This window comes from Hypomesus transpacificus, chromosome 2 (assembly GCF_021917145.1).
Source record: "Hypomesus transpacificus isolate Combined female chromosome 2, fHypTra1, whole genome shotgun sequence".
In the NCBI taxonomy this organism is placed as follows: domain Eukaryota; kingdom Metazoa; phylum Chordata; class Actinopteri; order Osmeriformes; family Osmeridae; genus Hypomesus; species Hypomesus transpacificus.
The window spans coordinates 8142812-8170665 of NC_061061.1; the positions used below are offsets into that span (position 1 = coordinate 8142812).

The following is a 27854-nucleotide window of genomic DNA, read 5'->3' on the forward strand; positions in this document are numbered from 1 at the left end:
TCTGTTCCTGTCATTTGGAGGTTCTCTATGTTTTCTGTCATACCGATCTGTGGTTTGTGTTCCATGGATGGACATAAAGCCCATCATTCAGTCCCAACAGATGAAGAAATGTTTTGGAAGCATGTAATTCTTCATTGATCTACTGCATTCTTATACTTACACTTTATCAAATGTTCTTGTCTTTTCCCCCATCAATTTGTATACAGTTGAAACTCTTACTTCAAATTGAACAATGTTCTCTTCTGTCCACACTCATGGTACATGTATTAGAAACCTTAATTATACCATTATACAATCACATTTGACCCACAATTAATAGTGGACAGTGAATGCTGATTTTCAAATTGCCTTTGATTCAGTCAGTAACTGCCTAAGGATAGAAGCTGGTGATCTGAAACAAAAGAGAGAAAAAAGAGAAGAAAGAACATGAATGAATATGAATTTTACTGGTTTATCCCAGCATAATCTGGTTCACTTTAATGTGTAAAGAAACAAAGTGGATCTTGTGAATTCTATAAACTCCCAGACTACTAAAATCATCTTTACATTTTGGGCAGTACAGCAGCAGAGCCTAGGAATGAGAGAAGGAGCTGCAAGAGTTTCAACGGGCTGTGGAGTCTTCACTGTAATTACTTACCAGAACGCGAACACACGCTGTAAGGTTGGCCAAGGGGAGGGGCAAAAAAACTTTTTTTTTTTAATCCAGAAACTGGTGTCCAGGTGTATTTCGTATAGTGAAAACCAACACTCCGGTGCAAATATTCACAGTGAAAGTCCAAAAAGTATATATGGATATTGAAATGTAACAACTGGGGAAACAAGAATGTTTTTTCTAAAGTATAAGGCCCACTGTCCTCCAGGGTAGCAGGGTACCTGAATCACAGGGAAAGTAGTCTGTCCTTCCACAGTGCCTCTAACACCCTCATCCACAGTGTCCACTGTCTTGGGTTTGGTCCTTTGGTATACGTGGGTCCAATTATGAACTTTGCAAACTAAATTGAAGTTTTGTAATTCTCAAATTGACTTACTGAATTGTTCAACTGTCAATGTTGTGTAGAAATAAATGATCAAACCCAACTCTTATCCGACATGTAACAACTGGGGAAAACTAAGGATAAGTCCAAGGCATTGACAGACTCTTGGGGCCCCTGCAGCTCTCCAGGTGTGTTCTTCACTCCTTCTCAAGAACACCAATCTCCTCCTTAATACCTACTGGGTCCTACTAAAATAAATTGATTTGAATTAAATAGTAAATTATCCCACAAGAGATTACCCAGTTCCAATGTCCAACATTTACAACTGCATAACAAAACATAATAAAACACATGTTTAGGCAAGTACATGCCATTGAAATAATAATGCTGATGATAACCAGAAACATCCCTCTAACTCTATTAAAACAAAAATGGTGCAGTCTGTAAGGCGACCATATTTTATGTTTGTGTTCTTATAGAGCTGTGCCAAGGCAGCTGAGAAGGACAGTGAAATGATCTTTACTAGAAGGAAAAACATTACGATTGCATATGGATGCAGCAACAACAGCAGGACATCTCAACAGTAAGAGTGTTAACAGGTGAACTTGAAGAAAGGACCACAGACACTCATGGTAGCGTTTATGATTGACTCAACACTGCTGATATTCATCATGTTAGTGGGCTGGATCTTAGCTGAAGAGTTGTTGGACAGAAATACATTAATCCAATAAAGACAATACTTTTTTTGTCTAACTTTCATTTTTATTTAATTAATTTTCTTGCTAAAATGTTAAGAAATACAATGAAAGTTCAATCAATTCAGAACAATTGGATCAATTATCATTGGATGAGAAAAATATCCAAGAGTAAAATAAACAACATATAAATAGAAATACAAATACTACAAATTAATGAATGTAAATTAAATAGAAAGTGAGACCTATATAAATGTACAAACAAAAAATTCAGCAGCAACAACAAAAAAAGAGGCACAAGGTATAATATAATGAACAAAATGTTTTAATGCAACTAGTTTTACCATAGTGCATAGTGTTCTAAAGAGGTCATTTAAGTAATGTAAAAAATAAATAAATGTAGGTGCTGTTGAAGAAAATGTACACTTATTAATACAGTTTTCAGCCATGAAAATAAACACATGCCCTATATATTCTACATTAGAATTACAGTGAGACAAAGAACAAATTATATCATGTATTGTTAATACAATATCTGAATTACATTTGGAGGGAAATACATTTAAAAAAGAAGGCAACCCAAAATTGACCAATAAGAGGGCATAAAAAAAAGATGATCAATAGACTCACTATCGGTTTTACAAAAAGTTAAACTCAAGTCAACTCATTATTGCCAAATTTCAATACGATGTTATGTAGAATTCTTAAATGCACATCTCTAACTTTGTTGGGGATACAGAATGTATATGGTAAGAAAGACGTGATTTTTTCCCAATTTATAATTTCTATTAGTGAATTCCAAAATAGATTCCCCCTAGGTGTGACCATAGATATATATATATATATATATATATATATATATATGTATATATATATATATATATATATATATATATATATATCTATGGGTGTGACAGCCCATCCATGAACTTTTCTAAACGTCAAAATAAATGATGACGTCACTTCCGGAAGCAAGTAACTCAAGGCGTCCTACCAACCGGCTAACATTAGTACTGGAAAAGGCGTCTGAGCTAGCCCAACAAGAGGACGAAACCGAGAAAAACAGGTACTTTAAGAAGGCAAAATAGATGTACATATTATATTGCATAACTTTCAATTTCCGTATGTCATGCAGCACATGATTGAGTAATTGAATAACCCAAGTGATAGTCCCCATCAGACAGCACTGATTAGCGAGCTACTGTACAGTACTGTACTGTACAGTAGTAGCTAGTGCCAGATGTGGCTAGTTGTAATGTAACTAACACATAACAAGCTTAGCTAGCTAACTTAATAACGGTATGTAACGTTCGTTTTAAAATCGACATCGTAGATTTTAGTGATGGTTGAAGGAATTTTAGTTTGTTCAGGTACACAATTGATTTTATAGACCCTGGCAAGCAAATTGTTGCTAAAAACATCCTGCATTAGCTAGCTCTAATTCTGCCCGATGAGTTGTTTTGATACCAGACCCAAGTACATACTATCACTAGCAAGATGACGCAACCTGACATGTGCTCTGACAACTAGAATGTTTACTCCGTACATTTAGATAGGTCCACTGTAATAGCTACATTTGTTTTTATGTTTCCGTGATTTGTTTGTGTTGGCTAACATCTGATGTTTTGATAAGATACAAGACAGTGTTTGAAATGGAATACCATCGCATATCATATGTCTTATGCTGGGTACACACAAAAATATTTTTTACAATCTTTTAAGATTTTCAAAATGTGAGAGACCACTCTCATGAGGACAAAACAATCCTAGATTTAACCGTTTTGCTCCTATAGTTTTGCTCCTATAGTGTGTGGTGTTTGTGGTGTCCCCCCCACACATCAGGATTTCTATATTTACGATTCGCGATTGGGGCTGCTCCGACGTTCTTCCAAGCAAATTCGGTCACTCTTAACACACCTCACACTAAGGGGAAATCTGATAAAATAATCTGTAGATAATCGGGACATTGCCTAGGATTGTCGCAAGGGGGTAATCGGCCCAAAATCAGACCGATTATCTTTGTGTACTCAGCATCTTCCGTCTGTGTACTCTGATGTGGGGACTGTCACCTGGGTAATTCACAAGGTAATTCTAGATTAATTATGCTGGGTACACACCACAAGATTATGGCCGATTTCCCCCCTTCCGACAATCCTAGGTAATGTCCCGATTATCTTGATGGTTCTGCAGATTATTTGATCAGATTTTGTTAAGAGTGACCGAACCTGCTCGGAAGAAGATTTTTTAAAATTGTTTAGTGTGTACCCAGCATTAACAAACTGATCTTGAAATGAAACTAGTCTACATAAAGCTTCAAACACTTTACTTTCCAGAGCCATTGGAGGTGGATGTGTCACGTGAGGTGGAAATCCCCAAGACAATTGTGATTTGGAGCTAGCATAACTTGAATAATTGTTGTGGATTGGTCCATCTCCCACCTTTATTGGCTAAGACTTGAGATGACAATGAAGAAGAATTAAGGTAGTTCTCACTCAGGTGCATGGGAGGAGGCAGACCGTAACCCCACCCAACCCCCACCCGCCAAGTATAGGTTTTTAAGACCCTACCCACTCATTAATATGAAACATGGACTCTGGAACAGTTGACAGTCCCATCACTTTGGTCATCAAGACCCCCAACCAAAAGTATGACGACCAGACCGTCAACTGTTTCCTGAACTGGACGGTGGAAATGTTGAAGTGCCACATCTCCGATGTGTACCCTAGCAAGCCGGTAAGTGAACATGCAGGCTCTGTGTAATGTCACGTAGCCTTTCCATGTCCATCTTTTTCAAATGGAGTCTAAATTAAGACTTTTGTCATGGAAACTAGGCTATTTACTCTACTAGGACCAGTGAATGTTTATTTATGCTTTAGTTGGTATTCTGCATGAAATATGGTGTCTTAGGGACTCTGTAGCTTACGTTCTCCAGAAACACCATGTTTCTTAAGGAACAGTGGAGTGGCATTTTGTTAGGCTGGTGATAGGCTGTAGGGCAGGTACATGCTCTTGTGCTTTATATAATGTAGTACTATAATGCCTTAATCCTTACCTGGAGTTGTGTAATCTCTTTAGGAATGGTAAGGATATATCTCATTTCAATGCAATATATCGTATGAGGTCCATTGTAAGCTAGCACAGCTAAAACAAAGGTGTAATACAGTGGTAGGTTACTTTGTTTTCACTGAAAAGCCTACAGCCTACTTAGCAGCTATATTACAAACCATAATTGCACACATTCTCACGACTGAAAAAGGAAACTAGGCCTCATTCAACTGCTTGCATTGTCAGAGTGACAGTGTATCTGTGTCCTTTTCAGTCCTCCAAGGATCAGAGGCTGGTGTACTCAGGCAGACTCCTCCAAGACCACCTCCAGCTGAGGGATGTCCTGAGGAAGGTATTTAAGAGTTGCCTTGGCCGTGCTGTTTGTTATTGTGTGTGTGTGTGTGCCAGCGCTTGTGTATTTGTTAGTGTGCTTTCAATGAAGCCCTCCACCGAAACCATTGCTCTTTGACAATAGCTATTTGGATCAACAGTCACAAAGCTTTCTTTCTGAATTCTGGACATTTCTTTTCTAAAACCTGGCCTGGCCCTCTTTCTGGTCTTTATCTCTCTCCCTACCCCCCCCCCCCCCTTCCAATCACAGCAGGATGAGTACCACATGATGCACCTGGTTTGTGCCTCTCGAAGCCCCCCGGGGTCACCCTCCCCCTCAGCTCACAGCCATGCCTCTAACCCCACCTCTCATCCCAGCACCAGCTCCATGGTGAGTCCCACTGTCGTGACCTATGACCTTGACACATCTCTCTATCCTACAGTAGACTGTTTTACACAATACACACATAAAAATTAATAAATACTAGAGGTCCTTTAGAATCAGATATTTCTCCTATTGTTTTGTCTAATGTGTGGCTTTCTGTGATTATTCTCATGCATCGGGAATATAGGCAGCTAACTCACCTGTCTGAATCAGTACTGTCTGCGATGTATGTCAATCTAGTGGTCATAGCTGCAGATTTAGCATTTAGGGCTGCAACAATCGATTATTAAAAGCGTTGGCAACGAATTTCATTATCGATTCGTTGTGTCATAGTTTAGTTGAGCTCAAAGCGGAGGAAGACGCTACTTTGCAGCGTCGCTTTAGGGACCGGGTGAAAACTACCCATACCATAAAAAAAAAAAAGTAGACTTTTATAATATTTGTATGAATATAAAACCTCAAACAGACACCAAAATATCTTAACAATGTCTGGAATACTTCCACAGCCTTTACTTTTTCAATTAAGTTTCAAATAAAATGATAGAAAATCACTAAACTTTGAAAATAGCTTAATCCTCGCAAATTTTAACTTTTTTCAAAATTGTGTCAAAAAATCTTGCAGACACCAGATTATTCTAATAAAGTCTGGCCTACTTACACAACCTTTCAATTTTCAAAAATGTTTTAAACAAAACTCAAATAAATTGCTATTCTCTGAAAATAGCATTAAATCCACGCTAATATTAATAACTTTTTCAAAATTGTGTGCCTGTTTGTGCACATTCTGAAGATATTTTGCACTGTGAATTTGCACTGTCAGTTCTGTTTTTGAATAAAGAGTTGGAAATTAATGCTTTTTTGTGCTTTTATCCGATTCATCGATTAATCAAAAAAAGAATCGAAAGATTAATCGATTACAAAAATAATCGTTAGTTGCAGCCCTATTTGCATTGCTTGTGTGTAAGCAGGTTCTCGATTGACTTCCATCTTCTCAGAGTTCCGATAATATTGGCTCCACCTCCTTGGCCACCGCACCCAATCAGGAAACCCAGTCCGCCTCGTTTTCCCCCTCCTCCGTGTCAGTAAGAGGGAGTGATGACGGCCTGAGGCATCGCAGAGGCTTCCCCCAGTTCGGCCCTCACAACCCTACCTCCACTGGTGGTATGCAATGGTAAGCACCCATCGCACTGTGTGTGTGCTTGAGTGTGTATGTGTGTGCCCTAACCCTCTGGTCTACCCTCCACAGGCCAGATGGGACTCGATATCCCCTACATGGGCGCTTGGCTGCTGGCACAAACTCCCATCCCATATACATGCCCATGCAGATGCTCTGGTGGCAGCAAATGTACGCACGACACTACTACATGCAATAGTAAGTTAGGGTGGTGGGCACCTGGACTTTAGGGAGTCATTACCACATCAATTCTTGTACATTCTAAGAATCATATCTTCTAATAAGGTTATAATGTACTGGATGTTCAACTGGTAATAATTAGGGATGCATCGATATGGATAATTTGGTTGATACTGATAACTCTTTATATTTGGATACCGATAACCGATACATGCCGATAAATACAAAGCCTGAATCTAATTACAAAAACAAATGGCAAACCAATACAGTGGACAACTGCTTTTATTAAAACCTTAACTGCATAAAACATCTAGATATTTATTGGATCAAAATGATAATATTTCTTAAATATTACAAACAAATAAATGGTTCAATGGCGTCTTTATCGTCTTTAATTTAATTGACCACATTTTCTTATCGGACTGATAACAACACAAAAAATGTACATTTATCGGGCGATACCAATATGGCCGCAGCTATATTGTGCATCCCTAGTAATAATCATGTTGGGCCTGTTTTCTGTGTCTTTTTTTTCTAGTCAAGCAGCAGTAGCAGCCTCGCAACCCCCCAGTGCCAACCTTCCCTCACTGCCCAGCCCCTTCCCTTCCCCCCAGCCCGTACAGCCCAACGAGGCACCGCCCCCACTCGGCCCTAACCCCGCCCCTAACCCCATCCAAGAGGACCGGCCAGTCAATCCCAACATTCAAATGAACGCTCAGGGTGGGCCGGTAATGAACGAGGATGAGGTGAACAGAGACTGGCTGGACTGGATGTACACAGTGTTGCGGGCGGCCATCTTGGTCAGCATCGTTTACTTCTACTCCTCCTTTAGCCGCTTCGTCATGGTGATGGGCGCCATGCTGCTTGTCTATTTGTGAGTTCTCTTAGGTTTGGTGCGAAATCAGAGCATGTGTTTCTTCAAAGCACCATCTTGTTTGTTTTGAGAAGCAAATTTTTTGTTGGGGGTGTGGGTGTTTGGGTTTGCACATATGCGTGTGCCCTGCAGGCACCAGGCTGGCTGGTTTCCCTTCAGGCCAGAGTTCCAGAACCCAAGAGCCGGGGGAGTAGGAGCACGAGGAGGGGCTGTAGCTCCGCGGGAGGAGGCGGACCGACACCAGGACATACAGGAAATGGTTAGGGCAGTTTTCATAAGCATTCGGGCTCCTCCCAGCCATCAAGACCCTTCTGTTAACAGTTGAGGTAAATGTACAGTATTGTGTAAAAGTCTTTAGCATGAAGATAAATAGTAAAGCAAAAATTGTGATATATAATGAAAAACTTTTGCGCAAAGTACTGTAGGTTAGTAGGTTTCTATCATTATGGATCTCCTCCACATATACCATCTCCCTGTTCCTTTGGCTTTTCTTTAACTATCAAAACTGCCTTGGAACCTGGATTGTCTTTGTAATAATTCTCTCTTTATATTAATCTCTCTCTCCATTCTCCCCCTCTTTTTCAGGAGCGGATCATGGATGAAGGGATGGAGGAGGAGGGCGACAGTGATGGGGAGGATGGTCAGGAAGACGAGGCAGCTGTTCGCCAGCCAGGCTTCCTGTCCTCCGCCTGGTCCTTCATCAACACCTTTTTCACCTCACTTATCCCAGAGGTACGACCCCATCCCGCTAACTGAACCACCTGCTAAGATGCGATGAACGTGTTTTCCCATTATCTCTTCATTCCTCCATCCTTCCAACTCCAGCCAAACTCCTATTGCTGCTAGCACCCAAGACAAACTCTTGCTCTCTCTACAAAAAGGGTCATTTAGCAGTGTTAGTCAGTGATGGGGGGAAAGGGGGAGGGTATGATGTATGAATAAACACATAAAGAAACATTGAAGCATTCAAACATTCAAGTTGATTGTGTTTATCACCCTGATGTCAATATATTTGAGTTGTTTACCAAAAATGTATACAAGGACACTCAAACATGCATAGGTTCTTTCTATATTTGATCATGTTGACCATAGACCATTGTCCTATACAGGGACCTGTCTTCCATTGTAAGTAGTCATAGCATATATCCTGGTGATTAATAAGAGGTTTTGTTCAAGGACAGCACAATATTCTGTACACAAGAATGTGTATTGTTGCAAAGATTCTTGCAGAATTGTTTCTGTGTATATGAGCATCGTAAAGGCTATTTATATATATATATATATTACATATAATATATGCATCCTAATTTCTGACTATTTTTTATTAAAACCTAGATGTGGTTTTATAAAATGGTGTCTGTCATCTCTATTAATCACAGGAATCTGTGTGTGTTGGTGTGTGTGTGTGGACAAATTAGAATGGGTTTAGTTTCCCACGGTCAGAGAAAGAACTTTCTGCAAAATTAATATCTTGCAGGTGTCCTCTTTATAACCCAATGGACATTCTCTTTCAAATTTGCATTTACAACCGATATTCAGCTGCTTTCAAAGGAGCTGGCTAGCTAACAGAACGACAATATAATGTGTTTACGGATGTCAAAACTACCTGCACATTGCAAATGTGCTGCAACATTATAATCACCATCACGGATGTTGGCACCTTCCTTCCACTTTAGCCTCGTTGGTCGTTTTCTTGAGGCAAATGGGCATAAGACAGGAGCAGTGTTGATACAAATTGAGTCTCCTCGGTCAGTTGTTCTGTGCCAATGCGATACAGAAAATACAAAACTATTTTACAGCATTGTATAGCACAAAGGATCTTTTTTTTTAGTTTATGTAAACATAGCAAACACATCTTTGGCAGAACTTTAAGTGCAAGCACCGTACGGTGAATGAGGCCTACAATCATGACAACTGGCTAAACCATTGTGCATGTTATGACTTCTGTTATGAACTAAATGTCTATATGTTTGCGGGTGTAAGATAATTTAACAGAGAACCAATATAATACATTTGATCAACATAACATAAGATTATGTTAACAACAGATTGATAATGTAGGAAACAGCAGACAAATGGAGACTACATTATCATTTGCATAAATTTACTACAGCATTGGCAATGCTTAAAATAATTAGAAATTGTTTTTATGATGTACCTCACATAAGTGACAAGAATAGATGAAGTTGAACAAGTACTTCAGAGATGACAGAGAATTTCAATTGTGATCTGATAAATATAGGTACCAAAGCCACTGAGAAGAACTGTCATCACTAGCTGCATCATGGCACGGCACGACCTATCTATAATTCCAGACATCTGTTTGTCACCGACATCATCATGGGCACGGTGCCCGATCTATAATTCCAGGAATCTGCGTGTTTGTGTGTGTGCCACCAGTTTTATCAAGTGTGTTATCTATAGTTAAAGTAACCAGTTTTTGTCTTTCACCGACCAACTGGATCATTGGCACTGTGCACTAGTGTCTTATGTCAGATTTATTGAGGAACGTTTGTGAAAGTTGCTTTTGTGTCCTACAGATGGCACTATTGTCAACTTGTCCAGCTACTTCACATCAGTACTCAACCTTTGAAAGAACCCTTCATTTATTTGAAACATTACATCCCAAAAAGGTGTTATAGATAACCTTAAGTAAAAAAATGTTGTGTCCTTGGGCAAGGCACTTCACCCTACTTGCCTGGGGGGGAATGTCCCTGTACTTACTGTAAGTCGCTCTGGATAAGAGCGTCTGCTAAATGACTAAATGTAAAATGACTAAATGTTTAAAAAAAAATCTGAAATCATTTAGGATTACAGGCTGCTCCTTGTAATGCTGATAAAGTTTAAATGTTTCAAATCTCAGGTGTTAAACTGGTTTTATGTAGGCCTACCTAACGCAACATATAGTCGTGAACAGTGAGTTCACCATATTGAGAACATGTGACTGAGTAAAAGCTGTAGGTATGATGAAAGAAAAGAAGGATGGTGAGAGAGCACAGCTGCTTTCTCGGAACTGCCCCCTTCTTGGTTTATAGGTACCAAGATGTTTTAGGGTAAAAAATGATCAAACTAGGCCTATATATTTAGTATACAAGAGGATGTATGTGTAATATATTGACCAAATATAATTAGCAGATTACCTTAGTAGCCAACATCGCCATTCTATTGGGCCAAGGTGCGGCATGCACAGACACGCACACACTGTTCTCCCCATGTCATCCTCTATGCACAGATAGGGAGAAGAGTGGGGAAACTGCACAGACAGCGATGCACTTCGGAGTCCTCCAAAAACCCTCTAATCAAATGACTATGGATTTTTTGTAGTTCGTCGTAGAATCTCAATTAATTATGCATGACAGAGGCTTGACGGGCCGCTCACTTTGTTACGCTGCCCTCCTAGGCGACTGATCCAATCAGGTTACGATCCCTTGGCTCCAGCCCGAAGGTTGGACACCCCTTATCAATGGAATAGATTTAGTAAAGATGGTGTTTGGGGCTTTGTACGACATTTCATCATCATAATAAGCCATTGTTATGCACCAGCGTTGTCCTTCTTTGCTATCAGACCTGGTTGTCTTTGGGGACTCCGTTGTTAGTCTGGACACCTGCCATTATAGGGAGGAAGGAAGGGACAGTAAGCTGGATGGTGTCGGGGGAAAGATGAAAGGAGTTGTGACACAAAAGGCGGCGGAGGGTGAGGTGAATGGATGCTGGAGGGCTTGGACATCTATTTGAAGGGGAACTGCATACATCCAAAATGTAATAGGCTAATGTGTATTGTCTGATAATCGAGGAAAAGCTCTGTAGTGGTCAGCGTCTGTGTTTCAGTCTCTATTGCATTAATGACATCCTTAGGCCTGTAGGCCTATAGCCTTGTAGGTTAGTGTGCACAACAGGCTTAAAGTCTAGACTAGGCAATACCAATTAGAAAACTTGATTTTGCTGATTTCCAATATGAAAAATGAAGAAAATACTGACAAAATAACAGTTTTAGGTTGTGTGCACTTCATGTTTAGCCACTATAGTCACGTGGTGCTCTTGTTGGAGGATAAACGACCTTATTCGACCCAGTCACCACACCATAAAGCACAATCTCTCAGTGCTAAACGTTGCAGCCTAATGCGCACCCGTCTTCTTCCCCTAGACTATTTAAACCACCGCTAAAAGCAATGAGAAAAAAGGCTAAAATGCTAAATTGATGGAAATGACATTAGATACAGCTCTCGCTCCTCAGTGTGTAAATTATGCCTGTGATGCCCCAAAATGGACTCACTGGCCCAACTGCTTCTTTCAATTTGTTTCCCCATACTTCACGGTGGCTCGTCTGCCCTCCCTCTATCCCTTTAATTTAATCAAGGCTAGCACTAGATGTTATTTATTTGTTTATTTATTTATTTTCAAAGGATGTAACAGATTCTTATCAGGGCTAGAAGTGGGCCTTTCTTCCTGGTGAAACGGTGACTAATGTCCCGCCATCGATCCCATCGGTTTGTCTGTGGCGGTCAGGGCAATGCGTCTGGCGTGTATTAAAGTGTGTAGGCTATGTGGTTTTGTGTGTCTTGTGGGTTTACACTGTAGGACTTTGGTTGCCAGAGATGTTCAGCATGGGTAGTAGGGTAAAAGAGAGACATTTAGTCAGCCCAACTGAGGTTTGGGTCATGAAGAAGCACATTTTGGTGTAGGTTATGTTGTGGAAAAGAGACCTGTGGTTTTTCTGTTTTCATAGACTAACCCTAATCTCAATATATGCCACTTGGTGGCACTCTAGACCAGCATCCCCTTTTCCAAAGTAGAAGTAAAATACGTTGTAGGCTGTTAGGCCTATCTTTAATTGTTCTCCTTTGTTTAATTAGCAACAAATGGTCTGGAAAGGAAACAACCTTATTTGACAGAGGGACACACCTCATCAAATCTTCATGCACAAGTCTTACAATTTTGAGTGATTTGTCTGAGTAGGCTATGATGCATACTTTAATGTAGCCAACAGCTAAGGCTAAAAGTTACGAAACAGGCCACTACCAAAGAGCAGCTTTAAGCCTCTTATCTAGAAAGTAAATAGTCTAATATGGACACTCCAGTGAGTCATTCTTTAATAAGACAAATCATCACTGTTATAAATAAACCTGCACACACACACACACACTCTATATACCTGTTTTGGGTAATAGATAAGTGAACCAAAATAAAACATATTTGAGATTGTTTTGGGGGGGGTGAATATATATATTTGTCATGGTTTACAAATAACATCTAGATGCTTCAGATAGTACATTACACATTATCATTTTCAGGACAGAAATAAATATATTGCACTTTAAAAATCAACAAAATGTAATCTTGTTAGATGTCATTTTTTGGGATTATATAGAACATAATATTTAAACACAGCAAAAACAATAAAAGAAAAAAATAATTGCCTCTCTCTTTCTAATGCTACACTGTAAATGTGCATACACATTGTTCAGCTGGAAAACAATTAACCAAAAATATAAATCACAACATCATCGACCACTGCTTACACAGTCAAAGGCAATGTTCAGCATTAAGTTTGAGGCTTCAGAGCATCTTGAAGTTTTCCCATGTCATGGCTTTAGCAACGGACTGGTTTGCACGCCAGCCATGCTAGTTTTACTGTTCCAAAGAAAGAAAAATGGTAGCAACATTTTTCACCATGTCTTTCAATCAGTTTTTAACCCTCTGTCAAAAGAAACTGGCAATAGAAAAATAACTGGATACGCTATTAAATAAATATTCCTCAACATAGCTATATCCTTGTTGACATTCTATAGTTGGCAATATTCTATTATTGTATTTCATCAAAGTTGGCTTACCACTGGAACAAAGACTTGGGACACTAATAAATCGCATCAAATAGAGTACAGTTGGTGCCCAAAATTATACAATAAAATCTGAACCCAAAAGATGTGTGTTTTGGCTTTCTGTGATTGCTACATTGAGAACCATGAATCAGAGAGACTGTAAACAAACTTAGAGACACACGGTACTGCAGTACACCATATTCATCCAATTTGTCCCCACTTTATGACCCAAAATACACATGTTGATACTGAAAAGAAATTGCCCAAAGTTAACTCATTGGATTGAAGGTTTTAGGTCTCAGGAAAAAATGGCAACAGTGATAAATGAAATACTGCTTGTCTTTCAGGCCAAAAAACATACACAAATCTGATTCTATGTGTACAGTAGTAGGGAGTACCTCTCTCTATCTCTGTCTCTCTCCAAGGGATCGTAACCTGTATCGTAACCTATGTATTTTTCTCTCTTTTGCTTTCTCTCTCTTTCACACAGCTTTCGCTGCACCACTATCAGAACTGCAGTGTAATTTGGTTATTGTGTCCAGATGAATTGCCCCCTGTGCGATAGCCCAAATGAAGCTGATGCACTCCTGAATCACTCCTTTCCATGGTTTTCCTTGCCTGTTGCAGAGTGGGGAATTGCAGAACCATCATTTACAGGTGTGGACTCCCTCCCAGAGAACTGTCGACACAGGCTGAAGCAGCAATGGAGGGCACAGGCCACTCAGGATAAGGTGTTAAGTTAGTTAACTCTAACTGTTGCCCAGTGCGAAGGACAGTTTGTATCTTATCTAAATAATCTTTTTTGTGATTCATGAATGACTAAGTAATTTTTCGATGGTCAGTACAAATTATATCATAATATCTTTACTCTTGCTTTTTGTGTTCTTTAAAATATTTAAAAGAATAAAATGTCTCCTTCTGATGTTTTTTTATATTCAGTCTGCATTTCTTTTTTCTTAGTTCAACCACTTATGGGAATGGATAAAAAGTGACCATATTGACAATGACAACTTGACATTTGGCATTCCATTCCAGAGTTGCACAACTTGGATATAAATAGAGGTCAATATAAACTAGTATACACCTTCCTCTTGGTCATGGCAAACAGGAACAAATCCTAAAAGCTTGGTAACATTAGGTTATTCATCCAACATAAAAGTTATTCATATGCGTTATCTGTTGCAGTCAGCATGCGTCCTATGAGTTCAAATGTGTTTATGCAGTGTGTATTCGCATCTTTTAAGAACTGCTATTATACATTATGTCATTATGTTCATTAAATAATTATGATTTGGTTTGCACTGTGCAAATGGCTGGCATTTTTTATGGTAAAGAGTTACTTGGTCTGCCTCCTTTCTACAGGATGTGCACAAATATCATTGCTATGGCAACAGCAAGTCAGAGATAAAGATAGCAATAAAAAAAAACGATGTCCGAGCCGAGTTTGAGTAAGTTTCCGTTTCGAGGGAGGAAAGCCATGTGTTCACATTGTAGGTGATGGGCTCCCAACAAGCGCGTCCACTGAGATGATGACTCCCAAGCTCTGAATACCTTCGCCTCTGGGTCTAGTAGTCCACTGTTCTTCAGTCCATGGTTCCTATTCAGTTATTCATCTTCAAATTGGGGGTCTTCAATGTTCATGTGAAGAATGTTCATCACGTCTCAGAGGGTTCCTATGAGGGTCCCAATGTATTCTGTCTCTCCGGTACGGCGGTCAGCAGGCGACAGCCTCTCCAGGTCGTTAAAGGCACCTGCAGCGCCCCAGGTGCATTATATACAAAAAACTACATAAAGGGGAGGGGTGACGATTCTGAATGGGAGTAGGTGGGAGATATTTGGGTGTTTACATACATGTCTATGAGCTGGCATGGGGTTTAGAAATGGAAGTCTGGTTCTGACCTAGTGCCCCGGGTTGAGTCATACAAAGGGGGTCATGACCGTTGAGGAGTGGCGTAGTCCTTGGATGGCGGCATAGGGGCCTTGCTGGAAGTAGTGGTGGTAACGTGGCATGTGGAAGGAGGGGAAGGAGGGCCCGCTGCCCTGCATGGTGCCTGCTAGGGCTGAGGGTGTCAGGGGCATGCCCAGACGGCTGTAGGGAGGCAGGGAGCCCTGGATTGGGTGGGGCAGGGAGCCGGCAGCCAGCGAAGCACTGCTGGTGCCCATGGCGGAGAGGGACTGGGGGTGCTGAAAGCCTGAGAAGCCGGAGGTGGTGGTGACCCAGGAGGTGAGGGACAGATTGTCTGAGGCTGTGAACGCAGAACCTGGGAGAGAGAGGGAGCCAAGAATAAGTAGGTAAGACTGCTGATCTTTTAAACAAAAATAAATGTTTTGCATGAAGTCAGGTATTTTTTCACTTTGTGAAAATGTGTACATACATTTGTTTATCAAAAGCATTCGTAAGAATTTGCTTAAAACAAAACATGAATCTGGGGCCACGTCCTCTTACCCCGAGTGTGTGCGGAGTGGCCGTCCTCCCCCAGGGTCTCTTCCTCACCTGCGTAGGTGCGGATAGGAGACCGGGCATACGAGTGCTTGTGGATCAAACTCTCAACACTTTCCCTGCAGCAAAAGCCAAAGAGAGATGCCCAAAATATATCTCTACATTCATTCAATGTTTGATTTCATGCTATTTTTCTCACAGAAATAAAATATAAACGACACAGTAACTTAAGGAAATACATAAAAATGCATGTCCTTGCACCCATGCAGAAAGGTATACTCACACACAAATTCAGTATTTACATGTGACGCAGTGGCTGTTAGTGTTCAGCATTGTTCTTTGTATGTTCACAAATTTGTGTTTCTGTTTCCACTGTCACGCTAAGTGCATTATTTACTATTATTCTTGCCAGAAAGCACCTCACAGGACAGAAATGGTCGGGTTGGCTTGTGTGTGTGTGTGTGTGTAGGAGGATAGGCAGGAGTGGTCTGCATCACAACAGCCATGCGTACACATTACCCCCCCACCCAATTAGGTTAGGAAAGTGCAATATCTGTCAGCGACGCAGTACAAATGTGTGTGTTTTTATCAGCGCTGCCCCTGTCCAGCTCAGAGGCCAACCCGACCCCCCAATACAGCAACAAGGGGGGCTGGTTTCAATCAGTCACCACAGCCAATCGAATTACATCGTGTTTTAGTGCAGTGACCGACTCCAGACTAATGTGATTTCTGCAGCTCCCTGAAGATCAATTGATCAGATCTAATTCACAGCCCTCAAAAAGAAAAAGACAGAAAGATGGGAGGGAGAGCTGTCTGCTTCCCTTTTTTCAGCAGGTGATTTTGTCTGTTTGGTTGATTTGAGGAAATGTGTCTGGATGGTTTGATTTTGTCGACTGATTTTGGCCCTAGTGTCGGAATTGAAAGGATAAATAAAAAGGTGTATTTGGCTAGGGGATATAAATCCTTTGGCAGGACCTGCCTTTTGTGGGTCTGTGTCAAGACAGTGAGTCTGTGCACTGTGTGCTTTTGTATGTGTGTATGTGTGTGTGTGAGAGAGAGAGAGAGAGAGAGAGAGAGAGAGAGAGAGAGAGAGAGAGAGAGAGAGAGAGAGAGAGAGAGAGACAAGTGCTGCTCATCCATACAATCCATGTGTCCTCTCCTGTCCTCAAAGACATCTTGGCCTGAAGTGCAGTGTTAGTAGTATGCAGTAGTAAATAAACACATCACAGCCTGTGTTCCTATTAATGAGCACTCAGTGTAAGAGGCTAACATGTGCACCGCCATTTTCTGCCCCCCTCCTTTCTCCACTTTCTCTAACACACACACACTCTCTTTGGTTCCATTCCCCGTGGTTATCTTTATCAACATAGGAACAGAAATAAACCAACTGTGGAGGACACAGAATTCCCTGTACCTCTCCATGTCTGTCAGCCGTGAGGAGTCACGGAAGCCTTTGGCGAATGGGTTACTGTCGATCTTCAGCTTGGTTATCTGGAAAACAACGGAGGGGGTTGAGGGGGGGGGGGGGACAGAATCACATCAGACGCCACTCTCCATTCTTTCTCTTCTTTCTCTTGTCTCAGACTCTTCAATCCCTCTCCCGGCCCATCTGTCACATTCTATCTATGTTGTACAGACTAAACACACAAAGGGAGTCAGGCAGTGTGGGCAGAGCTGGATTTAAACCGTGCTGGACACATTCGTCTCACACTTCAATCCCAGCTCTGCTTTAACAGTTGGTGTATTTTACTACCTCCAAGAAGGTGTTTTTGTTTTGCTTTAGATGCTACCATTTAGAGCTAATTGTTTTCCAGCTGCATACACAAGATGGAACCACAATGCTTGATAACCCCATACAAGGCCTATTCTCACAAAACAAACATGGGACCCTCGGAATCCAGTTTATTATTTTGCATAAAGCTGTGTCTGGATGTCAGCTGCCAGTCACTCACCAGCTGGTTCTGGTAGGCCGTGACAGCAGTGAAGACAGTCTCTGTGAAGACGAAGGTGCGGAATTCCTCTGACTTCAGGTTGAGGAGCGAGGCGGTGTGCTCCTTCTTCTTGATGATGTGGACACGGGGCTGGTATTTGTGCATGGAGTTTAGGATAATCTGTATGGGGAGAAACAGACACATAAAGAAAGACTCAGGTACAGACGGGGCGGGATGGGTGAGGCAGAGGTAGAGAGTAAATAGATGAAGAGGTATAGTATCGTCTCTAAATTGGAGAAAAAATAAAAAAATCAAATCTAGGGATACTGTAGAAGGGATGTATAGAGATAAAAATATAAAACAGAACAAAGAATGAAAAGCAACAAAAGGAATTTAAGGAGGGGAAAACAGAGGGGAGAAGACAATTGAAAGATAACACAAAATACCTTGATAGGAGGGAAAACTAAAACGTGCGGAAAAAAGAAAGAGTAAGATAATGAGGCGCTCGGAGAAAGATGATTGTTGGAAGAGTGAGTGAGAGAGGATGGCTAGGATGGCATGAGGGGAGAGTGTGAAAAGATAAACTTGTTAACACTACAAGGTCAGAGACACATTTTCCCCTTGGTTCTCAGCTTCTGGCTCAATCAAAAGCCTTTCTCATTCATCTGACTGCAGATGGATGCTGTTGCAGGGCAGCCAAGAAACACTGACACCAAAATGATTTTGACATAAGAGGCATATATGCTATGCAAAATTTTCTCAAACAATCATGAATAAAGTTAAATAAAAAACTTGAAATGAAACCGATGAAAATGTAGACCTATGGAACGTTTTAGATCAATCATTTTCAAGGGCTAGTGCACACCATAATAGGGACATTGAGCTATACAGAAACACACAAACACACACCATTGAAACTTGAAGTTATTTTATCCTATCCAAGCGGCTTTTATTAGACTTCATTATTAGTCTACATTATGGAGGGCAAACCCCATGACACTCTTTTTAAGCCATTGTTTTGTGTCATAATCTATCGAATATAGGCTACTTCGGGCTAACTTTTTTATTTTGTAATTGACTGTGGTAGGTCTTCAATCCACCATATTCAACCCATGCAAATTGTTAAACAGCATGCATGCATAGATGTTCTTTTTGTATAGGCACATGACCTGCAAAAACTACTTTTGTTAACTAGTTTAAAGGCCTACAATATGCACTGATATCATGGACAACAACAAATTATTTTAATTATTTTCTTTCCTTGTTAGAGAAAAATGCTTTAGGGGGAAAAAACCCACAACATTATTTACATACTTCAGTAACGGAATGAACACTTTTTGTTTTCTCTTAGTAGCCTTGAAAGTCCATAACATTGTTTCTGATATGGGTATATGTAATTGTAATTTATTTTTATTACTGCAGCTAGCATTACCTTATCAGCATTTATCGCTTAGAACCTCTGAATCTTTTGGTAATGTGCATAGTACATAATTTAGTTCACCCATTAACATTGGAAAAAAAATATTTTAAAATGTTCTATTTTCAACATTTCACACTTTAAGATGTTCATCTTTCGCTGTTAGACTCGTTTGTAATAACTTCAGATCCTCAATTTCCCATAGGATATGAATAAAGTAGCTTTGAATAAAGCTTTAAAATGAATAAAGTAGCTTTATTCATCTATGTTAAATAATCATCGCTGTTAATATCACCTTTTCAGTTCGTAATAGCCTACACAAACATGCATTCGTCGATTAAAAGTCGCATGTAGCCAAACAAAAATTGCCTAAGTCTCAACTGTGCTTGTTAAATAGCATTTATCACGTGTGTTACTGTGAAAAATGTGTAAACCGCATAGCCTACGTGTCCATGTTGATCCAGTTCATTGTTGGTTAGCTTGACTTTCTCAAAAGAGACCATTTGCTTTAGCAGTTGTTCCCCAGTGAACGGGGAGTCAGGATGGACATATAACCTGTAAACACAAGGGAAATAAATCGCTTTAATAAATAGGGCCTACAGCAATTCTAGTTTCAGCATCATTTAAAAAACTTAACTGAAGATAATTTAAATGTACGTGAATATCATTCGAATATTCTCAGATCGTTGTATCAATGGCTATCAACATTAATATTATTATTTTTTTGTTTTAATTACTGATATTTGCTGATTATTATTTAGCCTACCTACAATTTTGTCATGTCTAAGCTTAAATGTGGCGTAGGCCTAATACATTTAGGAAGATGAGCTAAGCAGGCAGAGGGTCGGCATACCGTGCAGGCAGAGGAGGGTCGGCCTTGCCCGCCACGAGCCATGATGACCTATGGTAGGCATATCGGTAACGTTTGTTGTCCACTGGAACAATATCCATCAGCACGATATATTTGGCGTCCGGGTCTACCCCAGAGAAGGACACACGGATGGTGGGGAACATTCTTCTGTTGGGGGAATGTGGACAGTAAACATTAAGTCTACAAGAACACGGCACGTTGCCAACCATTCTTCTTCAAAAAGAAATATTTACTCAAAGCCCACCACTAGTAAAAGACGAGATAATTGGTGTCATAGGCCTTTCTGGCAAATTCTTCTTCCATAAATCTCTCGACTATATTTATTTGTATGCTCTAAACATGACAGAGCATCCAAATAGCCTATATCCCCTCATAGTTTGTGATTTATTCTGCCAATGTTACTAAGTAGTCTAGTTTGTTTTAATATTGGCCAAAAAACAGTTAATGTGTAATGAAAATATATTTGCAACAGGTCAACAAGGATAGGCTACATCTGCCTTTGTAGACCTAAATCTAACTTAACCGACGACGACCTATAGATACAGAATGATATATGGAACGCATTCACATGACATTATGATTTAATGGGGCCCCAGTGAAGACCGCACACTAAATGTATCACCCTGAAACTGAAATTTACCTTCCAGATTTTGTAATGATCATCTCTGTCCCAAGTTCATGGAATTTGTCCCATAGTTCTTTGGTCTCCAAACTACAGGAGATTTTGGCCATCTCCTCGCTGGGCACGCCAGGGGTAGTTGGGATGAGAGGCTCCGTGCACACCGCAGGCGCACTTCCTCCGTAGTCTCCATGTGCATCGAGAGAAGACAGCTCTCCCAAGCCTTGGTTACAGGATGATTTTTCTACAAATTGCTCTAAGAATGGAAAAATACAAGTAATCATAATTAATGTACAATTTATGTGGCCTATGTTTATGCCGGTACAAGCCTACCTATTTACAAGAAAGTTAAACGAAATAGCTCAATGAGTAAGGTCGATTACAAGGCAGCATAGTGTTTATTATTTTATTTTTTAATCATTGATGTTGTTAAGCTATTAAGCTATAATTGTTGTAAATATGATGGGTAACAATATTTTTGTACTAAATCTATTCATATTTTTGGGTTAGGCTTTAATGATCAAAACTGCATTTGGGTTAGGCTATATGTTTAGCCTTGTATTACAATACGGCAACTACTACAACTACCACCACCACTACTACTACTACTACTACTACTAATAATAATAATACTAATAATAATACTAATAATAATAATCACCATTATCATTATCAAAAAAAGGACCACACTTACTGAATTCAATTGTTAAATAAAATATGTAATATCTTATATTTTTTTTTAGTTATTATTATCAGCCCATAGAGTTGGCTATTAACTAGGCAATTTAAAATTTGAATGGCCTATATTGAACTACTATGGAATTACTTGAATCAAAAGTGTGATTCGTTTGAAAACTCCAATGTCATCAAGTTTCAATTAGGCTACTCGTGAAATAACCAAACAAAATGTTTTCAGAATGGCACAAAATAGAAAAGCAGAGTCCTTTATATAACCTAACGATAAATGGGAATGCATTCTGAGATATCCTTTTTTTGTATGGCACATGAAAAGTGTCTTATAATAACCCAAAAGACACATTTGAGTTGAGCAAAATATTTTTTTGTGATAGGCTACATTTTATTTGGGATGAAGTCTATACCGACTAGGTAAGCTATATAAAAAGTTTCCCCGTTCATATTGCCTATATGCTGCAGTTTTCGGACATTTTTTGTTGTTAAAATTGTGATGTTGTGACTGTGATCAAATCTTGGCCTATATACGTCTACCAATTGAATAGCAGCTTAGACCCATCCGTCATGACACCTGTCGTCTAGAATTGTAGCCCGAAGGTGCAGAATCAGGTTTAGCCTACAGTTATCCATGTTAAATAACCTATACGTTGGTCTATGCAATTAAAATGAATCAGACTATGCCTCAGAATCCAGACCTTTGTTGTCAATCAAACGTTAACTTACCGAGGGGTTTGATTGTGTTTTCCTCCGTTTCCTTGTCTTTTGTTTTCCCACTAGACATCAGAGCGGCTATTGAGAACGCATTTGCCCGAGAAGAGAGCTGAGGCTTCGGAGACGAGGTGTACTCCATATTGTGGATATTTGAACGAAATCTTACGAAGGTCCGTTTGTCTCCACTTGTGTCCTCTTGAAACTGCACACAAAACCGAGTAGCTCAATGGAAGCTTTGTAGCGGGTTTTTAACAGGCAGACTATATACGAAAATCTTACAGCACTTGCAATCTTTGACTTGTTGGATACATTGCTGAAAGACCAAGATCGTTCTGTGGTTTCAGTCCTGCGGCCAAATAGTCATTGGGACTCCAGAATTCTCGCACTCCTCTTACTTTTAGACTCCCATCCATCGCCAGCTCGAGCAACCAATCACTGCTTCGGTTTCGACGTCACATTTCCACTGTCCCACAAACCCAAGCCGATCGGCCTATTAAAAGCAACTTCAGTCTTTTATCATTAACCCCAATTTTGTGGGAACCAATTTCAGCCCGACACTTCACTCATCGGGGTAGACCAGAAACGTTAATATTGGAATTGATCAATTAATTGAAAGAGATTAATAGGCTATGGGTCATCTATTTAAGAATGTTTTCTAGGCATAGGCCCTATGTCAATATAAAATAGGCTACTCGAATTTATTAGTTATTATTTTCCATAATAATTAGTAAGGCCTACACTTTTTGTGTTATATAGGCCTCAAACAGGGAGAGAAAAAAGAGAAATAAAAAAGAAAGAGTGTATGAGATTTTACATTTCGACTAGTGCTGTGACATGTATTGAAGTCAAGTTAATATACCAAAAATCATGAGGATCCAGTCTACTAATAATACAATCACACGTTTTTACAATGATTGTAGAAATCTGTAGGCTAACGAACGGGACATCGCAGTTGAAGGGCATTGCTGGGTTAATCCGCCCTGTGACACACACCAGTGCCTAACCGTTCACCTCTCACTCACTCACAGCTTTGAAAAAACAACTTGCACTAAGGTTTGCCCAAGATCCAACCAACTGTTCGTAGGACCGAACATGAAAAGTTTGTTTTACATTCGATTAATACAATGTTAAACCATTGTGTGATCGACATGTAGGCATTTTATAGTAAAATTCTAATACAATTATGATAGGCCTACAACTACAGTACAATAGCCTCTATGTCAATCACACAATGGTTTACGATTTTTAAACATTACACATTTTTTGGTAATTATATTTGTTGCAGTGGCCTATTGGTAGGTTATTATTATTTAATTTATTATTAGTGTTTATTGTTATTGTCAAGGGTCTGTCAGAAGGCTATTATTAATCATATTAATTTTATTATTAATAAAACTGTTTTAAAACCCGTTGAAAACGGTTTCAGTATCTGAACCAGAACCACAAACCTTTAAACATATCGAAATAATATAGGCCTATAACTCTTTTAATTGATCAGGAATAAAAAACCTGAAAGAAACCAAACACTATAGTCTACATGCAGTGCCACCAACAAAAAAGGCTTGACGAAGTCTACCAATAAATCAATGGAACTATAGTAGCCTATTGTGTTTTTAAAATTTATTATAGGCAATTCTTTTCTAATTTGCCTTTTAAGAGTTCACACATCGGCTAATTTAACTGTGCCATGTACATCTAAAATAGTACAGTCACCTATCTTGCTTTTTACTCCAAAAGAATCCGGCTTTATTCTATTGGAACAAAACAAAACGACTCTTCCATCTCTTGCTTAATTATGTCTTTTCCTCCCCCCATCTCGTTGGCGAGATCCTATTTTCGCATAGGCCAATCCATTCTCCCACTTGTCGCATCCACTGACGCATGTCGGCCGCCCGTATATATAAATATAGCTTATTTCAAAAGCGCTGACTCCTGTGTTTTCCTGGGTGCAGCGGATCACCTCTCATCCTCAATGTCACTCACTCCAAGAGATATGGGTGCTTACAGAAACACGAGCTGGGATTCACGGGGCCACTAAACCCATTAGGCGACTCTAGAATGCAAATTCGACGCTGCAAGATATTTAATAAGGGACCTGTGCCGGCAAATTAGATTACCTTGCAATTGCCAGTGGATAATGTGCTAAAAGCTTTCCCACTTAGCGTAACTCCTTACCGAATATTATTCACACTTTGGGGGCCGGTACGGCGGCGGTCAAAGACATACCTTAAAGACACAGCAAACCTGAAAGATAAATGTATAGGTTGTTTGTGTCTTGTAGAGACCTGAGTTAGAGTGATCATAATAAAGTTTACTCTCACTTTATTGGAATTTTCAGGCAAAGCATTCATTTATCCATCTTTCTGTATAGATGACAAATAAACAAACAAGTAATCTATTTAAGGTGTAAAATCCTCACTGAGATTAGGTGCGCTTGGAACTGTGGCTTCTAAACTGATGGTGAAACAGTCCTTTCTTTCTTAGCTTCCTTTCTTTTAAAACTACATCGACTGCTATCCCCAATCTCAGAACACCCAAGGTGATAATTGACGCAGAAACGTTTTTAATTCCGTATGAGGCGGATATGAAGCATATTGTATAGACAAAATATAGGCCTAGGCCTATCCAATTAGCAAAGATCGCAAACTGAATACGACATAGGCTGTAATCATACATAGCCTATTGAATTTGGAGGGCACTTTCAGTTTTTAAAAATATATTTTCAGTAGATAGGCTACGTATTCAATTGTTTCACAAAACAATACCGTTTAAATACTCCAACACCGCAGCCACTGGTCCCAGCCGTTCAAAAGATGTAGGCAACATTTTCACTGGCGTCTCCCTCCACAGTAGGCTACCAACACACATTCACTGGACTTTGCAGATAACAAGACATAATGTGATACACAGGCCAATGCAGCATATGCCACTTAAGGATATGAAGATTAAACGATTTCCACCTTTATTATGGTTGGAAAGCTAGGGGGCACAGTGAAGGTCAGGGCCCATGATCGTCAATCCCCGGCGGAGAGGAATTGGAGAAAAATAATCGCCAGTTAATTGAATTGGAACTTGCGACGGTAGAGACACTGTAATGAAATGGCTGTCGTGACCGACACCCGACCCGACCCGTTCGCCGCCCTGACGAATTGTTACCCGATTATACACAGACGCGGAGACCGGGGTGAATATTTGCCTGCAGATGAAATACATTTCAACTGTCACCCTATTCCACGGGTGAAGGCACATATCCATGTAAATCCCCATTATCGATGAGACCCGTAAAACACATTACATTTCAATGTTCACCTCAGTTCTCAGAGTCAAAGAGGATGTTAGTCAAATTGTATAACTTGCAACAATCTGTTATTTGCATTGATGCAATTTTATTAATGGAGTATGTCAATTTCTGCGAGTAAATGTAACCTAACACGATCAAAGTTGAATAATTGATGTACTATTAATTAAGTAACAGAGAAATCAGGAATTATAACTCAATTTAGTAATTTGGGATTATTGAATGCATGAGATTGATTGAATGGAAATGTGAGATATTTTCCAATGAGAGCAACACTTCAAGGTTTCAAGTTAACGATTGATGCTAATGGACCAGCTTTCAGTTTGCAGCAGGTGCATTTTCTACAAAACGGAGAATAAAGTTGGTCTGCAACTAAATGAATACTTTTCAAAAATGAACTGTCACCTCTGCTGCAAAACCCATCTAGGGTTTATATCCTAAATTGTAGCAAGTAGATTTGAAATTCTCAATCCTCCAGTTTAAGGCAGACATCCCCCTCCTCCCCTCTATCTGTCTTTCTCTCTCCTCCTTTCTATTTTTCCTCTCATCTCCTGTTCTCCTCTCAGCCCCCCCCCCCCCCCCCCAGACTAAGGCATGCGGTGGCTGGGCGGCTGCCTCTGTTCATATGACTAATTAGAGGCGCTTCACGCTGCGCCATTTCTTTTGATGCAGAGCCTTGGTGCTAATTGCTACGTCCGTCCCAGGGCACGGCCGGGTTAAGTTCAAATGCGGGACCTTCTCAGTCAACCTGTCTCAAACTCCCAGAACCCCAACCCCCTTATAAGCACCCTCCAACCCCCACCCACCCTATTCAATCCCTTCAGACCCTGTAACCAGTACCTTGGATGGCCTCAACTTTCTAAAACTTGCCTTCGCTCAGCACTCCCTCCTCTCCTCTCCTGCCAACCTGTGAGTCATAAGGATTACACTGGGCCACAGTTTGGGGGGGGGATGCAAGAGGAGGTATGTGGCAGATCAAGAGTTTGATGAGACAAGGACAAAGTTGAAGAGAAAGTTCTGTGGGTACATGTGTGTGGGTGTTTGTGCGTGACTGTGTGGGTGTGTGTAGGTGTGTGGGTGTGTGTGTGTGTCCGGGGACAGGAGCCAAAGGACAGATGTCATCTGGGCCCATGGTGAGAAGGGTGTGTTAGTGAACATGGTGAAAGGGATGATGACATTGAGATGTCCCTTTTATCCTCTCCTGGAGTTGGGACCCTGTGAAGCAGCAGCACCTATCTGTGGTCTCACAGGTCAAACTGGATCAATAACGGAGCAGCGAACCTCAAAGCTGTCCTTCTCAGACGCCCCTCACTTTCATTGGATTTGCTCTCTTATCCCTCTCGCTTCTCCCTCTTTTTGTCATTCCGTGTCCTTCTCTCTTCTACCTTTTCCACTCCCCCCTCTCTTTCTTCCCCCTCTCTTTCCCTCTCTCTTAGACTTTCTTTTCATCAAGCAGGTTACTTACAGGACAGCGCATCCTCGTGCCCCTCACCCAGCTTCTCCCTCTGCTCGTCACACAACTATCAGACCTTCTCCTGGTCAAACAAGTGTCCTGTCTCTAAATGGGAATGTTTGACTCCACAGCCTTATGAATAATAGAGAAGCTGGGTGGTTAAAGATAATTCATGTGGTTCTACAGGCACTGAGTGTGTGTGTGTGTCTGTAGTGCGACAGACGCCCAAGTGGGACGCCTCGCATCACAGCTACATCCCAACCCTTTTCGCAGTCTCATTGTCCATCCCTGAGGTTTTAGCAGTAAAGGGTGTGGTGCTAAAAGCTAACAGTTAGATGTACATTTTAGACACGCCTGATCCCCGTGGGGTCAACCACAGTTGACATCCCTTTAAGGAGCCCCGTAATTGTGGTTGTGGTCCTTGGAAGTGGATCTTGAGTCCCTAAGGAGCAGGGGTTGTGACAAATCACGTCTCCATGGCGGAGGTGGGATTCCCGCTCCACTTGTTCAACTGTAGGCTTCGCCACGGCATCCTTCCATTCATTTGACTTCTGCTTCAGAACTCCACACTTCACTTCCACAGATTTTCACTTTGACAAGGAGACATCCTCTTGCAGATGATTTGTCCTAGAATCATAATACTGCAACAGTGGTCCAAATTGTTGTTGGATTAAATGTCCGTCCACCAAATAACGTGATTTTACTGCCCTCCGTCCATGTCCTATCTGTGACTGGATTTCTTTTTTGTATGCTTGTTTCTTATTTATTTTATTCCTTCATATTCTTGGTAACTAAATACACAGGGTATGGCTTGGTTTTTGGTAAATGTGAATTTGTCATTGCAAAAAAATATGCTTAAAAGACTATTGGTCATACAGTTTTTTGACAAGAAGTTGAGATTAAATGACATGAATGAATTCCTTCATACAGTTTGGCATCATCGAC

General features: G+C 40.4%; 2 protein-coding genes across 4 annotated transcripts; one reads left to right on the top strand and one right to left on the bottom strand.

The window, feature by feature from the left end:
* The first annotated feature begins 2640 nt into the window (after positions 1–2640).
* On the top strand, positions 2641–8995 carry herpud2 (HERPUD family member 2). Of its 3 annotated transcripts, none has more exons than XM_047032493.1 (9): positions 2641–2735; positions 4003–4402; positions 4989–5066; positions 5316–5435; positions 6425–6600; positions 6676–6774; positions 7322–7657; positions 7790–7916; positions 8243–8995. In XM_047032493.1, exons 2-9 carry the CDS (start codon positions 4256–4258, stop codon positions 8411–8413), a joined length of 1254 nt encoding a protein of 417 aa, XP_046888449.1. In that variant the 5' UTR covers positions 2641–2735; positions 4003–4255; the 3' UTR covers positions 8414–8995. The 3 variants fall into 3 exon arrangements, with proteins under 3 accessions (XP_046888449.1, XP_046888443.1, XP_046888457.1); XM_047032487.1 differs by having other exon boundaries at positions 6676–6801; positions 8243–8993; XM_047032501.1 differs by having other exon boundaries at positions 6676–6801; positions 7790–7983; positions 8243–8331.
* A 3875-nt stretch (positions 8996–12870) lies between these two features.
* On the bottom strand, positions 12871–22523 carry tbx20 (T-box transcription factor 20). Its single transcript, XM_047037036.1, has 8 exons — positions 22171–22523; positions 20776–21010; positions 20118–20282; positions 19711–19819; positions 17869–18027; positions 17331–17407; positions 15923–16035; positions 12871–15737 (listed from the first exon to the last, which is right to left on the bottom strand). Exons 1-8 carry the CDS (start codon positions 22295–22297, stop codon positions 15394–15396), a joined length of 1329 nt encoding a protein of 442 aa, XP_046892992.1. The 5' UTR covers positions 22298–22523; the 3' UTR covers positions 12871–15393.
* Positions 22524–27854: the final 5331 nt, after the last annotated feature.

Bases quoted from the DNA above. Each gene is read 5' to 3' on its own strand.
- herpud2 (XM_047032487.1), top strand. From the start codon at position 4,256: ATGGACTCTGGAACAGTTGACAGTCCCATCACTTTGGTCATCAAGACC. The intron at 7,658-7,789 runs GTGAGTTCTCTT...TGTGCCCTGCAG, and splicing joins GCCATGCTGCTTGTCTATTT to GCACCAGGCTGGCTGGTTTC. The intron at 7,917-8,242 runs GTTAGGGCAGTT...CCTCTTTTTCAG, and splicing joins ACCAGGACATACAGGAAATG to GAGCGGATCATGGATGAAGG.
- tbx20 (XM_047037036.1), bottom strand. From the start codon at position 22,297: ATGGAGTACACCTCGTCTCCGAAGCCTCAGCTCTCTTCTCGGGCAAAT. The intron at 21,011-22,170 runs GTAAGTTAACGT...TTCCATTCTTAG, and splicing joins AAACACAATCAAACCCCTCG to AGCAATTTGTAGAAAAATCA. The intron at 20,283-20,775 runs GTAAATTTCAGT...TTCCCCCAACAG, and splicing joins ATCATTACAAAATCTGGAAG to AAGAATGTTCCCCACCATCC.